This window comes from Mastomys coucha, unplaced genomic scaffold, assembly GCF_008632895.1.
Source record: "Mastomys coucha isolate ucsf_1 unplaced genomic scaffold, UCSF_Mcou_1 pScaffold14, whole genome shotgun sequence".
Lineage (NCBI taxonomy): Eukaryota > Metazoa > Chordata > Mammalia > Rodentia > Muridae > Mastomys > Mastomys coucha.
In genome coordinates, this window is record NW_022196896.1 from 110,161,710 (window position 1) to 110,177,079 (window position 15,370).

A 15,370-nucleotide genomic window follows, 5' to 3' on the forward strand; every position below is an offset into this window, starting at 1 on the left:
GTCTCAGATGTACCTTGACTACTGAGCTGCCAGATTTTTCATTTCTCTTTTGCAATGATTGTAAAAGCGCCATGTTAATTTTGTAAGAAATACATTCAGATAGAACACTTCTTGTGTAGTGTCTGTTTGACAAAGCCAAATCCCGTGCACACCTGGCCAGAACCCATCGTCCCGTGGAACAAGGGACCCCGTAAGAAATCCCAGTCCGTGGCAAACATGACAGCTGAGTTCACTTCAGAATCAATACAGAGCAGTGGAGAGAGGACTCAGTGGGTGTCTTAGTCAGGGCTTCTATTCCTGCACAAACATCATGACCAAGAAGCAAGTTGGGGAGGAAAGGGTTTATTCAGCTTACTTCCACATGGCTGTTTATCACCAAGGAAGTCAGGACAGGAACTCAAGCAGGTCAGGAAGCAGGAGCTGACGCAGAGGCCATGAGGGATGTTCCTTACTGGCTTGCTTCCCCTGGCTTGCTCAGCTTGCTCTCTTATAGAACCCAAGACTTCCAGCCCAGGGATGGCACCAACCACAAGGGGCCCCTCCCCCGTTGATCACTAATTGAGAAAATCCCCCACAGCTGGATCTCATGGAGGCACTTCCCCAACTGAAGCTCCCTTCTCTGTGATAACTCCAGCCTGTGTCAAGTAGGCACACAAAACCAGCCGGTACAGTGGGTAAGAGCACTGGCTACTCTTGCAGAGGATCTGAGTTTAGGTCCCAGCACCAACATCAAGCAGCTCACAAACTGCCTTTAACTTCAGCTTCAAGGGAACCAAAGTCTCTGGCCTCAGTGGGCACCCATACTTACAGGAACATACCCCCACATAAACACATACATTGCTTAAATACATTATTATTATTAAAATAGTAAAAATAATATATTTTTCTATTGGATATTTTTTTATTTACATTTTAAATATTTTCCCCTTTCCAGAGGTCTCCCCTTCAGAATTCCCCTATTCCTTTCCCCCTCCCCCTGCCTAATATGAGATGCTCCCCCACCCACCCACCCACCCACTCCCATCTTCCTTCTCTGGCATTCCCCTACATTGGGGCATTGAACACCCTCAGGCCCAAGGGCCTCGTTTCACACTGATGTCCAACAAGGCCATCCTCTGCCACGTATGTGACCAGTGCCTCCATGTGTATTCTTTGGTTGGTGGTCCAGTCCCCGGGAGTTCTGGGGTGTCTGGCCTGTTGACACTGTTGCTTCCTCCATGGAATTGCAAACTCCCTCAGCTACTTCAGTCCCTCCTCCAACTCCTCCATTGGGACTCCTAGGCTCAGTCCAATGGTTGACTGCAAGCATCTACCTCTGTATTTGTCAAGCTCTGGCAGAGCCTCTCAGGAGACAGCCATATCAGGGTTCCATCAACAAGCACTTCCTGCCATCCACAATAACATCCAGGTTTGATGGCTGTATGTGGGATGGGTCCCCAGGTGGGGCAGTCTCTGGATGTCCTTTCCTTCAGTCTCTGCTCCATATTTTGTCTTTATATTTCCTCCAGTGAGTAATTTGTTCACCTCAATCAGGATATTTTCAAGTTGCATCCATTTGCCTTCAAATTTCATGAAGTCATTGTTTTTAATAGCTGAGTAGTATTCCATTGTGTAGATGTGCCACATTTTCTGTATTCATTTCTCTGTTGAGGGACATTGGGTTGTTTCCAGCTTCTGGCTATTATAAATATGGATGCTACAAACATAGTGGAGCATATGTCCTTATTACATGTTGGAGCATCTTCCGGGTATATGCCCAGGAGTGGTATAGCTGGATTAAATCTTGAATAAGAGTTTTAAATATTGGGTTGAAAAACAGGAGGGACTGGGCTGAGGAGGAGGATCCTGCTTGAAGGCTGGAACTGGCTCGGCTGTGGAAAGCTTTTGGGCCACTTCTAGAAACTTGGCAGGAATTTGACATTGGGCCAGGACACCAAAGTAAGCTCAGGCAGGAATGTGACGCTGGGCTAGAACAAAGAAGTAGGCTTCAGGCAAGAATTTGACTTTGGACTAGGACAGGGAAATCTGCTCAGCTATCTTGGTCAACCTGATAAGCCCTTAGAAACAGTGATCTTGGGATTTTGTTTAATGCCTTGTTTGTTCCTTGACTATTGTGTTTATTGCCTTTTGTTTTTTTTTTTTTTCTTAACCTAGAGCTGACATTATTTGCATGTACTTAAAATAGTATAAAAGCAGACTGGGAAAAAATAAACCTACTTCAGTCTCAGAACCGGATAGGGTCATGCTACAGTGTTGTCTAATTGTCTTTTTCTTTTTAATCCTCGTTCCCTCCCTGGAGAACCGTTGACTGACTGAGCTGGCTTGGTTGTTTGGCATTGATGGGACAAAAGGGGGCTTGGTGCCTTGGCCTCCTAGATACCTAGGTAAAGTAGAGAGAACCTAGGGACAAGTCTACATTCCGGCCATGGCTCTGCTGCTCATACTAGACCCTCACAGGCCCTTGAACTTTCACAGACCTCTTTGCATCTGCAACCCAAGACTCCTGGATCGGATGACAGTTCAGTCGCTCAGAGAGACAGCATTCAGGGAGGGCTATCCAAGACACATCTGCTCCAAACACTTCCACATTCTTTCAACAAATTAGACCAATCCTGAGGCAGCTGCTATTCCACCAATCTACCACTGAAGAAGGCCAACAAGCCAGGATAAAAATCACACTCTGTGAGAATACTTACACACACCTTTAGAACTAATGTGACCAGAAAGGACAATCTCTAGACCAAGTCAACCGGCTAGTGTCACTAACCTGAAACTCCAGATTGTAACCAAACCCTTTAACATAGTAGCTTCTTTCTGGGTTTGTTTTTAAGTGACTCCCAGCCACAGAGAAGTGTCTCTGAATATTTAAATAGACTTCTCAAATATTAAGCAGACCCCTCAGGCTATAGAAGTAGTATGTGTTCTCTTTCTCTCTCTCTCTCCACCAACTTCGTCTGACCTCAATTCCCTGTCAAGTTTGAGACTTAATTTAACCAGGGGCTGGGAGGTGCTCAGCCGTTTATACTCGCTGCTTTGTGACCCATGTGGATGTCACATTCAAATAACTCCAGTTCCAGGGACCAGCAATCCTCCTGTCTCAAATCCTTAGAGCTGGAGTTACAGGTGCATGGGGAAGCTCCCGTTTGACATGGATGTTAGGATCCAACTCTGGCTCTCGGGCAGGCTCAGCAAGCACTCTTAACTGCTGTCAATTAATGTTTGGAAAGCAGATGCAGAAGTACTCTAATGCAAAGCTTGTGTTGGAATACCAGCTTTAAAACTACAGTGTTGTCATGTATAGATCACTGCTTATTTTGACACACATCTTTGGCTGGATAACCCAGATTGGCCTCAAATTTGAAATCCTCCTTCAAACACAAAAGCTTTCCCTAATACTAGAATTATAAGAATACAACTCTGTACCCGGCTATATGTAATGAAAGAAAAAGAACATTTGGGGAAAATGTGAGCATTTCAACCACTTAATACATTTTCGCAATAACTGTATGTTCAGAAATTGAAAGAATATTGACAACCACATAACCCAAGGACTGTGGAAAAGCAGCAATGGAGCTCATTTCCTCCATTTCCCCAGCAATGCTGGGGTGAGCACTAATCCCTCGAAAGTAAACAGAAATCACAGCCTCTCAGCACTGGAGTCACATACTCAGCCTGATGTGAAAGCTTATTTTCTATTGAGTACTTCTGGGTGCCAAGCTGCTTAAACTCCAGAGTTGCTCTACCTTATTTTTTATCCACAAACCGTCAGACCCACATGAAACCAGTTTGGGCAAGAGATGTTATGGGGCTTAAAAATAGCAACCTTAGAAGTTGAAGAAATCAAAGAGCATCGGAGGCTTCCAAATCCCTTCTGCGAACCTTGTCTATGCCATGGTGAGGGAATGATATACTCACAAAGCTGTCAGAACCTGGGGATGTTACCCTAGATGACAAACTCGTCTTCATGCCAATTTTACTTCAAGGGGTCCTTAAATTCACTCACACCTGTCTCTATGAGCATAATAGCTGATTAGCCTTATCAACTTGATGAGGTCTGAAATCACCTTGGGAGTGTACCTATCTACGAGGAGGGAAGACCCACCCTTCCTGTGGACAGCTCTGTTCCATGAGCTGGACAGAACAAAAGGAATGTGAACTGAGCATTAGGATCAGCATCATCCCTCTCCATCCTGACTGTAGATGCAGTGGCCCATGATCCTGCTACCATGCCACCCACCATGGTGGGCTATAGCTCTTCTTGAAGATCTTCATGACCAAAATAAATCCTTCCTTCCTAAATTGCTTTGGTCAGAGATTTTGTCAAAACAATGAGAAAATTAACTAAATACTGAAGGGAGTGGCCCTACAGCCAGGAAGACCATAGGGATAACATCTCAGGCAAAGAATATCTAGAAAAGGCAATGGATTCCCCAGGAGTGTCTTCTGAGTGATATGGTAGAACTAACCCCTTTAATTTGACCTCATCTATCAAGGTTACCCTCAGTCCCACGGCAAACTTTTGAGGAATGAGTTATAGATTCCCACATGGGAAGGGAAGTATCACTCAGTCAACAGTGATCTCCCAGTCTTTCTTACATAAATTGGGAGAAATAACACAGGGAACTGGATCACCTCAAGTTCATATACCTGGCCAAGACTCGTTCAAGGAACAGCATGAGTAAACAGGGGCATGAGAATTGTATTGCTGCCCACACCACACGCTGGACCTAGCACACATGGTCCAGCTTGTATGCCATTGGCTTCGAAAGGCTCCCTATTGAATATTGCCCCAACAACTGCTGTTAAGATTTTAAAGGTCGGTGCTGGAGAGATTTGAGGAGCACAAACTCCTCTTGCAGAGGTAAGCACTCTCCTAGTGTTCTAGGAAATCTGTCCCCAATATTAAGATCATCCCCCAGCCGGGCAGTGGTGGCGCACACCTTTAATCCCAGCACTTGGGAGGCAGAGGCAGGTGGATTTCTGAGTTCGGGGCCAGCCTGATCTACAGAGTGAATTCCAGGACAGTCAGAGCTATACAGAGAAACCCCTGTCTTGAAAAACCAAAAAACCAAAAAAAAAACAAAAACAACAACAAAAACAAAACAAAACAAAAAAAAAAACATCCCCTGCTTCTTAGTTTAGCTCCTAGCATTCACATCATGCAGATCAGATCACAACCACCTATTAACTCCAGGGAAATCTGACATCTCTGGCCTCTGTGGGTACAAACCCACACACACAATGAAAAATTAAAACTAAAACATCTACAAAGTCCATTAACATGCTGATACCAATTCCCAGAACTATTTCAACCCCAAGGCGCTGCTTCCCAGCCCCGAACAGACCCAGCACAGCTTCACATTGCAAACTCTTATTCAGCAGCACCTCTCTAGCGTGACAGCCCCTTAACACCCTCCCCCTCACACACACCAAGACTATTGTTTCAGAAATAGACCCATTGTCCTGGGTAGAACAGACAGCCATGACAGCTAAGGACAGTGATCCGCACACTAGTGTCTTTCAACAACTCAAAAGACGAAGGCTTCACCAATGCATAAGAGCCCTTAACGGTGAACACCTTGCTCCAGCCAGAGTGCTCCCCTAGTGTACGGCTACTTAGAAGTAGTTTTTCAAAATACCATCCACACACTTCAGCAAACACCCTCTGGTTGTATGTACATAAAGTAACAAAACTAACCATGAAGGATAATGCTGTTTATTAAAAATATAGTCAGGAAGTCAGGGCATTGATGCAATTTTACATACACACTTGGTAGTCTGAAGTTCCATTATTCCAGCAGTTTATATAAATGTTTCTGATTAAAAGAGAAAGAAAACATTTTACAGAGACCAGTTGCTTATCAGTTTGGTCATGAGTCCGCTTGTAGTAAAAATAAAACTTCCCTCTTCCATTACTGAAGAATGTCTCCTTGATACAGAACAAGTCTGTAAGCATTAAGAAATGTCTTATTTGCATTAATAATTGTTCCTTTTTTTCTTAGCATATGCCAACTTTTCGACTCAGTGAAGTGCTGTGAGTTGTGCCAGAGCTATTATTTGTCTGGGTGGGTAACCGAGACTTTCCAGTGGCCTGTCACTGTCACTCTTTACTGTGGATGCCAGCTACTGCAGCATCAAACCTAACACCTATGCAACACCTTTCAAAAGAATCATACAAAGCAAAACAGTTCCAGACAATATCCTTTTATTACAACAGGGAAAACAAAATGGGTCAGAAAACCAAAGCAGAAAAGAAATGGAAGGTATTTGTTAGTAGACCACCAGAATGCAAAGGAAAGACTAGGCCTACTAATGCACTTTGATAAATTTCCTCCCAACAAATCAGTCTTGACTTGAAATAACGCTAACTTTCCTATTTCCTGACCTTGTATTGATTGGTAAGAAATGAAAAAGGAATCTCAAAACAAAATGAACTTGAGAGAACACCACAAACTCCAATCTGCCAGTGATGGTTCAGTGGGGTTGATGCTTGATAGCCACAAGCATGAAGGCCTATCGGGTCATCACCAGCCACATTTAAAAAAAAAAACAAAAAACAAAAAACAAAAACCCCACAAATCTAAGCATGGCTGCACAGTGCTAGGGGGAATAAAGGCAGTAGGATCCCTGCTACGCAGGGAAAGGAATGGAGACAATCTGCCTGTGAGATGTGTGCCCTTCACACATAAGATGCCCAAAGAAGTCACTCTTGAACCAGAAGGCACCTGTTGGTTACACCACTCAAGAGGTATAACCTAGATTCATAATAGCCAGACACAAAACTCCTCACTGCTTTCCTAGTGTTGGTGGTTATATGAAATGCTTTTGCTGAACTGAGCCACAACCACCACTGCCATCTAGACCTAGAATGTAGTTTACTCACCTGGGACCAGGAGGAGGATCTGTTAACATCCTGACAACATACATGCCTGTTGGTAGGTCCATGAGTCAAACCAACCACTGGAGCACAACAAACCAAGTGTACAAACCCCAAGTGTGCACTAAGGCCTCTGCTCAGAGAGTGCTTTAAAGTGTGATCTTTCTGACCCCAAATTAACCACAGGTCCCAGGTATTGAGCAAGCTTAGCTGATGACCAAAAGCTTTTCAGTGACTGTGGACTCTGAAATATTCCAGTCAGAACCGTAATAACCATTGAATAGATACAAGGAATCAATGAAGCCAAATCTGCCAGCACCACAGGTGTAAAATGCAAATACATATTATTTTAATATGAAACATCACTTTGTTTTATACAGGTGTCTACATTTTAACAGATCTTTAAAAAGTTGGGAGAAACAATGCTATTTTCACACAAAAATCTTTGTGCTCAGTTTGTTAAACAGGAGAACAGGAGTCAAAGGGGCCCAGATCCCATAGCCATCAAGGTGAAGCTGCAGAACCCAACTCCCTCTAGGTAACATTGCTCATTTACAAGCCTCTGTGAGCACAGACCTTCTGGCCCCAACTCTTCCCCACTGACTGTCAAGAGATTTCTGTCAGCAAGGGATGTTTCCACATAAGGCAAGGTCAGTGTAGAATGACAGTTACAAGAGTAAACTAATGCACTACCTTCCTTTTGAGCGATAGAATAAAGGCGGCAGCTCTATGTCAGTACAATTGGTTTCTTCAAAGTTCAGGTTTGTTTGTTTGTTTTTAAATGGTGCATCTCATATTGAAGGAGATGAAGTCAGAGTTCAAATGTATTAGTCTTCATTTGAGTCTCAGGAAGAAAGATATGTTTCCACTTCCTATTCACATTTAATGATCTTCAAGAAGCTGCAAATAGCAGCAAGACCCGCCATGGCTTGCCTTTGGCCACAGGATGACTTGATTGCACTGTAATGTAAGCGATTAGACAGGTAGGTGTGTATGTGATAGCATAGAACTATAAACAAAAATAGTGAAGCAAATCTGTTTTATTTTCAGGTAAAAACATTAACCTGATGGATTATTGCAGATCTAAGAAATGAGCAAAGATGGACAGCATTGCTTACAGGTGCTTTGATCTGTGTGGAGACAAAGGCTGAATGGTTTGTCTGCAACTCACACTGGGAGAAGATGAGAGTGAAATAAAGACTGAGAACAGAAACAAACAGGAGCAAGAGAGAGGGAAAATTTTCCAATTTGGGAAAAAAAATAATTTTAAAACTTTACACCAATTCAAAATGGTTTGGCCATAGAATAACTACTAGCCATCCCAAGCTGTGGACCTATACAGAAAAACCGAATGAGCTTTCCTTCCTCCTTCTGGCCATCCCAAGTTGTGAACCTCTACAGAAAAACTGAATGAATTTCCTTCCTCCTTTTCAGAGGACAATGGAAATACCATGTAAACAGACCTAGTGTTTCACTTGGCAAAAAGTCAAGCGTGCTGTGACTATTTTAAAACTAAGCTATAAGAAAAGCCTAACTACAAAGGTTGAATTATATTGAGAATATATTTCAATTCAATGAAATTTAGATTGTATCTTAATTTGAATGAACACAGGATGACAAGGTCAAGGGCTAATGAAACTGTGTGTTGTATTTAAAAAGCAAAACAAACAAACAAAAACCAAACACCAAACCTGTATGAACTGCAGAGGCAGCAATGAACTGGGACAAGAAAATCAGAGAGGTGGAAGGCACACAGAACCCATTTACTAAACTAGAGTTGTCAAATACACATGAATTTAATGTCTGTACTTATGTACAAGAGTTGTCTTTGGAAGAAACAAACTTCAGACTTAGCTAGATGGATACACACAGCCCAGAATTAAACTGCACAGCGACATTTATTGTTCCAGCCTGAAAAAACATCCCTTTGAAATTTCACACAGCAAAGCAAGTTAAAAACGTCACTCATCAAATAAATGATAATTTAAACAAGAACTTGCTAAAGAAACCTCATCACAACAATGCTTTAGGGCCTGATCACTTAAGTCCACAGGGCCATTATGAATTATAATCTGCAAGCCATTTTCCTACAACAAGAGGGAGGAACATGTTTCCTTGACTCAGGTGGCACAGAAAAGAAATCATGATTTTTTTCTTTTGCTGTAACAGGCAGACACTGATTTCTTGTTGTGATCAGGAAAGATGGAATGACTGTTGGCCTTCTCTTGCTGCTATCAACAGTTTGTCACGCATTATCTCAATGCTCGAGTAGTCCGGCAACTTAAGATAGTTCACACAAGTCATTACAGATGGTAAAAAGTCATCTGGGTTCTCTGTTGATTCAAATGTCTTCCGCACAATCGTCAGAGGTGGATTTAAACTCCGAAATCCTAATTAAGAGAAAAAGTTCCAGAAAATTGGTTTTTTTTGATACCATTATCACAAGATACAACACCACTTGTTAAAAATTGCCACAAAAAGCATTCCTCTCTTCCGCCTAATGATGGCCCATTGCTTTAGCTATCTGTAACTCCAGTCCAAAAGAGGATCCAACTCCTTCTTCTGGCCTCAGACTTACATGGCAAGCAGAACACCCATACACCCAAAGGAGACTCATTCAACTTAATTTTTAGACTCTATTGTAATTTAACCATGAATTTAAAACATACCAACACTCTAGAATTTTATCTAAGCAACATTCCTGGACATTAGCAACTATTATATTTAAGGAAGTGTCTGAATTTTCCTGCCAGTATTATTTCTTTACATATTCCTAAGCAGATAGGTTAGCAGCTCAGAAACAATGGTGATGTAATAACTAAGTGTATACCAAGTAATAGACTGTCCCCAAAGACAGGTGATGTTTCATTCCAAAAATAAAGGCTAAGCACAGACACTACTCACCTCCAACCGGCAATCGTGGGCTACCAGTCACAAACTGGAGAAACAACCTCTGCTGCTCATTATCAAAACTACTGAGAATCTCAAACAAGAACTTCACAGCCCGACTTTAAAAAAAAAAAAAGTAGAACAAAATTACTTTGTGTTAAAATGCAACTGTAAATATACCAAACCTCACTTATAATCACTGATGACATCAATTTTCAGATATCATTACATATGAACTCTCATTACAACACACTTTAATAGCTGAAATCTAAATGGAACAACTTTAATAATATACAATTTTAGAATTCCCAAAAAATTCCTAACTATTAACTGAAGAAGTAGCAGAGTCTATACTTGCCTGTCGTGGGTGTAGCCATGGTCAGGCCTGCAGCATTCCATCAATGTCTTTGCATCCCAAGTGTCTGCTTTACTGCCACACAGAAGCTGGTCCAGCTATGAGATGAAATAAGGGTAAAGAATTAGTACAGAAATAATCTCCATGGTTGGGTGCCAGTGGCTGTCTAAGAGCATGGCTTCCAGTGTGCTCCTCCCCTTTCACACTGAGCTAGAATGCTGCTGCTGTACTTTACTTCACATTCAACTACTCCCTCATTTAACAAACTTTCTTAACCAGGTATTTCCCTAGCCTTTCTCAAGCTCCAAGTCCTTATTCCACAATCCTACAGACTGGTGGTTTCTAAGCAACAGGGTAACTTTTCTGCTGTGATGACCACAAGGACAACAGTGGCCAGCCGCTGTATTGTTTAGATGTGCTGCTCACCTCTTCTGGGTAGAAGTACTGAAGATGGCTGAGTGGGAAGACCGATTCAAATCCATCTCTGAATGAGTCAAACTGCCGACAAACACCTTCATTTAGTGCCCAGAATATCACCAACTGCAAAAAGAAGTCATTTTAAACCTTTAACAAGATCCCAAATCTAGTTACTACTTAATATGTAACAACTAAGTGACTTTCTAGAATCACTGACACTAAAATTAAAAGTTGGTGGTAGTACACACCTTTAACTCATAGCACTTGGGAAGGCAGACAAATCTCTTAAGAGTTTGAGGCCAGGGACTGGCGAGATGGCTCAGCGGGTAAGAGCACTGACTGCTTTATCGAAGGTCCTGAGTTCAAATCCCAGTAACCACATGGTGGCTCACAACCATCCGTAATGAGATCTGACACCCTCATCTGGTGCTGTCTGAAAGACAGCTACAGTGTACTTACATATAACAATAAATAAATAAATCTTAAAAAAAAAAAAAAAAATGAGTTTGAGGCCAACCTGGTCTCCAGAACAAGTTCTAGGACAGCCAGGATACAGAAAAACCTTGTCTCAAAACAAAATACATCAAAAGGAGAAAAAAAAAAAAAGCTATTTAAATCCCCACACTGTCTCAGTAAAAAGCCAGTCAAGTAAACTTCTAACTTGGGGACAATGTCAAAACTGCCACGTGCATTTTTACATTGTGTTTTAAAACTTGATCCATAGAAGACTTTCTTCCAAAAGACAATCACGTGGTCCTGCCAGAAGCCAATGATAATGTCCTACATGATTAAAATGTTACTAAAATTAAAGAATAAATTGCAAGATCTTTAACGAGTAACTGGCCACATTTTTAATGTAAAATGTTGACTTCTAAATCCTGTCAAGGTCTGAGAACCATCCTCTGCAGTGTGCCTAATCTTAGATACAGCTTGAACGCGCAGGAGAAATTTTGGAAAAAGAAGCTCTAGATTTACTCAGCCACCAGTAGCCTGGGTTAATTTGCTGGTACAGAGAATATTCAGATAGATGAAAGAAAGTGTTACTGTTTTAAAACTAACAATTATTAAGTATTTTTAGATAAGCAAGAATGTGAACACCCAAATTGTTGGAAAGCTAGAAAAGCAGGTTTCCCAAAGACAGTACAAGGAACAGGGAATACGGGAAGACAGCCTGCTGAGTTATTCAAAGGAGTCTCTTGTGAGGCACAAAACTGCTGGGAATCCAAGGATGTTGGATATTATCTTCTCTTTAAGGGAGACAGACTAGAGCTGAAGGTTCTAGAGCTCAAAGTCAGACACAAGTTACTAAGTAAGTCAAGGTTTCAAAATGAGTACTCTAGCTTGAATCCAATGTTCACCTGAAGAATAAATCCAAGCAAACTTTTTTAAGCACTGGGAAATAGACATAGCTTGTAAGTTCATTTTTTTGTGTACAACAGGAAATAGCTTCTCCTATATTAAAAACTGTAGGTCTACAGTTATAAATACGCTTTAGGGTAAGCCCAACAAACACATGAAGTGTAGGTGTGTTCATGTATACTGGTGTGTTTAAAAGCAATCTGCCAGTCAGCTGCCTTAAAACAAAAGTGGAAATACACTTCAAACAAGTGATGATTCCTTTCTCTTGGTATTTCTTCTTAGGAGAAAATTGTGGTGTAGTGCACTGTATCCAATCAAATTTAAAGATGGGTCAATATAAGATCACATGTGGTATGGAGAAAGAACTGGTAAGATTTTCACACAAACATGTTTTCTGCACAGTAAACACTTCAGCCCTAGAGCTCTTCTCAATCTGGAGGAAGGCAAATAAAGTGTGGAGAGAGGTAACTTCTTAGGGTATTCTGTTGTTTTAGCATAAAATATCTGTGTGTTCTCTATATAGCGCACAGACGTTTACAAAGGCTAAAAGGACCTCCCAAGAGTGGTCCCAATGGTATGCAAGGTCTTTAGAAAAGATCCACACAGGTAGAAGCTAAGGAACCAAACCAAATTTCACCAAACCTAAGTCCCCTCCTCTTAGGAGCACAGCAGACAAACTCCTACACTCCGAGACCACACGGGAACGGGGGCAGGGGTGGGGGTGGGGGGGAACCACATGACATGGGACACACACACATACACATACACATAATACATACTCTTAGGTATTCTTCCAAATTGTGGATAGTAACTGGAATATCCTTCCCTCCTTTCTTCAATTCAATATTGGGAAACCCAGGCAGCGTAAAATCCAATCCCAGATCTTCCACTGAGCAGCCATTCATTGTAAGAGTTTCCAAGGCATACTGTAGACTCTCTTTGGTCTACAATGGGGAGGGGAGCACAAATATTCATGCAAAATTATATTGTGTTTATAAAACATAATCCTTTAATAACTGATGCTTCCTTTAGTGCCTAGTTACAAATTTTTGGTCATATTCAACATAAGTCACTGGAATCACAAAGGAAATAATCTTAACCTTAGGATCCAATTATATTTGTGAAGGGAAACATGATTGCTGGGATATTTTCCATACTGAGACGCTATTGCTCCCTATTAGCATACTCAAGTCACAGAATTGAGAACGTCCTTAAATGTCTTTGTTAAGTTTTAACAAAATGTATACAAAAATTTATAAATTCTAGGCCAATATTGATGGACCACAGTTAAGTATATACCCAAGAGTAAAATATGTAGAAAACTATAGATAATGTACTACCTGGTAATGGTAATAAACATTTCCCTATCCCTTACATTGCTCAAGTGAAAAGCACACACTAGAGGTGTTAACTTTTGAGTCTCTTGTACAGGGAAGAAAAAAAAAAAAAAAAGTTCAAAAAAGCCAAGGGAGTCACATCAAACCCAGGGTATTTTTAATACGCCTACAACTTGAAAGGTCTACACAAAATGTTATTTTTAAAAACAGTAAGAATCGATGGTAAACACAAAAATGGAAATACTATTGAAATTGAAGGCATCTAATTAATGCTAATCCACTAGAAAGTGCTCAAACTGTCCTTCATGACTGTGGACAGGCAAATGAGGTGGTTATAGGAGAAAAGTCAAGAAAGGGCAACATTGGAAATACTGAAGGTTTGCTCTCATGAATAATCTAGATACATTTACACACATGCCCATATAGTTATTCACAACAGGAAAGTAGAAAGGGTACTACCTTGGGGGAAAGAAAATTAACAGTGGAGAAGAGGAAGGAAGAGAAAAAAAATGCATAAACTCCAATGATGCATATAAAAACATCCAAAAGAAACCTATGATTTTATACACAAACTTTTTTAAAGAAATAAAACAAGCCTGTCTCTAAACAGTCACAGACTAAAGTGATCCAAAAATTCTTCTCCCTGATCACACAGCCATCTGTAACATGCAGTACATCCAGAATATGTTTAAAGAGAATGCACTGTTAGATGCCCTGGCTTTTATACTAGATACACTGCCATTTATCTTGTAAGAATTTAGCCTACCAGCTCAAGGGCCTAGCAGTGTCTATGGCTGTGCCTAGCTGACAAGCTGCAGCAGGTGTGGTCCCTAGCACTGTAAATAAACAGGTCAAATCTGAGCCAGGAAAATGTGCCCCATTTGTATGTTTTATACAACAAGTTCAGTGGGCATGGGATACAGATCAGCTAGTTGTACACTTGGAACTCTGGCAAACACCTTTCAGTCCAGCATTTGGTGATTTAGAGGCAGGGGATCAGATAATCCTTGGTTACATAGAAAATTTATGGAATACCTAAGACCTTGTCTAGGAAATGAAGGGAGGGAAAAAGAAGAGGGAGGGAGGGAGAGAGGGGGTGAATTGAGCCTAGCATTTTATATATGCTAGTTTAAGTGCTTTGTATAGCCCCAGCCTGTCGATAATCATAAAAAACCTTTTCCAAGCTGGGTGTAGTGATATAAACTTGCAATGCAAGCACAAAATCTGAGGGAGGGGAGGGGAGAGGGAGACAAAGAAGTGCCTTTCAATGAAAAGCTGGGCTGTGGTGGCACATGCCTTTAATCCCAGGACTTGGGAAGTAGAGGCAGGCAGATTTCGGAGGCCTGCCTGGTCTATAGAATGAATTCTCGGACAGCCAGGGCTTTTATACTAAATCATTATAGAGAAACCCTGTCTCGAAAAACCAAAAAAAAGAAAAAGAAATAGAAAAAAAATTCAATGAGAAGGTATCTGCTTATGTCTATCTAAAATTCAAGACAAGTGGTCTTATTTCCACTAAAGTATAATTTACTTGGAAACAAGACATCTATTTGCCGTTATTAAGTATCAGAGAGGGTATATTGTGAAATTGTGTTTCTATTAAGATACATTAACACATTTTAATAAAAATATTAAGCATCTCTCTACTAAAATAAAATACTACTGGGATAAAGAGATGGCTCTGTGCTTAAAGAGTACTTCTTCTTGCAGAGGACCTACGGCTTAGCACCATGAGGAAGGCCAGCAACTGCCTAGTATATAAAATCCAGAGATCTGATGTCTCCTTCTGGCTTCCAAGGCTACTGCATGCAAGTTGTATATAGACACACATTCAAGCAAAAAAACATTCATCAAGAAAACAAATCTCTTTTTAATTTTTTTTTGTTTGTTTGTTTTTGTTTTTTGTTTTTTCGAGACAGGGTTTCTCTGTGTAGCCCTGGCTGTCCTGGAATTCACTCTGTAGACCAGGCTGCCCTCGAACTCAGAAATCCACCTGCCTTTGCCTCCCAAGTGCTGGATTAAAGGTGTGCGCCACCACCGCCGGGCCTAAATCTCTTTTTAATTATTAAAAAAAAAAAAAAAAGAAAGTAAATATCACTGTAAGATTATAACCCAATCAAATAAAAGCCAATTAAC

The 15,370-nt window shown here is 41.0% G+C and overlaps 1 protein-coding gene across 24 annotated transcripts in view; it reads right to left on the reverse strand.

Annotated features, from left to right (window-relative positions):
• Nucleotides 1-7,211: 7,211 nt before the first annotated feature.
• Trip12 (thyroid hormone receptor interactor 12) overlaps nt 7,212-15,370 on the reverse strand; it is a 130,682-nt gene continuing 122,523 nt past the window's right edge. For 15 of the 24 annotated variants that reach the window (XM_031368211.1, XM_031368204.1, XM_031368226.1 and 12 more), the window contains 5 exons: nt 12,677-12,841; nt 10,548-10,661; nt 10,125-10,219; nt 9,782-9,885; nt 9,071-9,267 (listed from right to left, as the gene is read on the reverse strand). In XM_031368211.1, the coding sequence (XP_031224071.1) occupies nt 9,071-9,267; nt 9,782-9,885; nt 10,125-10,219; nt 10,548-10,661; nt 12,677-12,841 (675 nt within the window). Of the gene's footprint in view, nt 9,268-9,781; nt 9,886-10,124; nt 10,220-10,547; nt 10,662-12,676; nt 12,842-15,370 lie in introns of all 24 variants that reach the window. The other 9 variants (XM_031368223.1, XM_031368220.1, XM_031368218.1 and 6 more) reach the window with 2 other exon arrangements.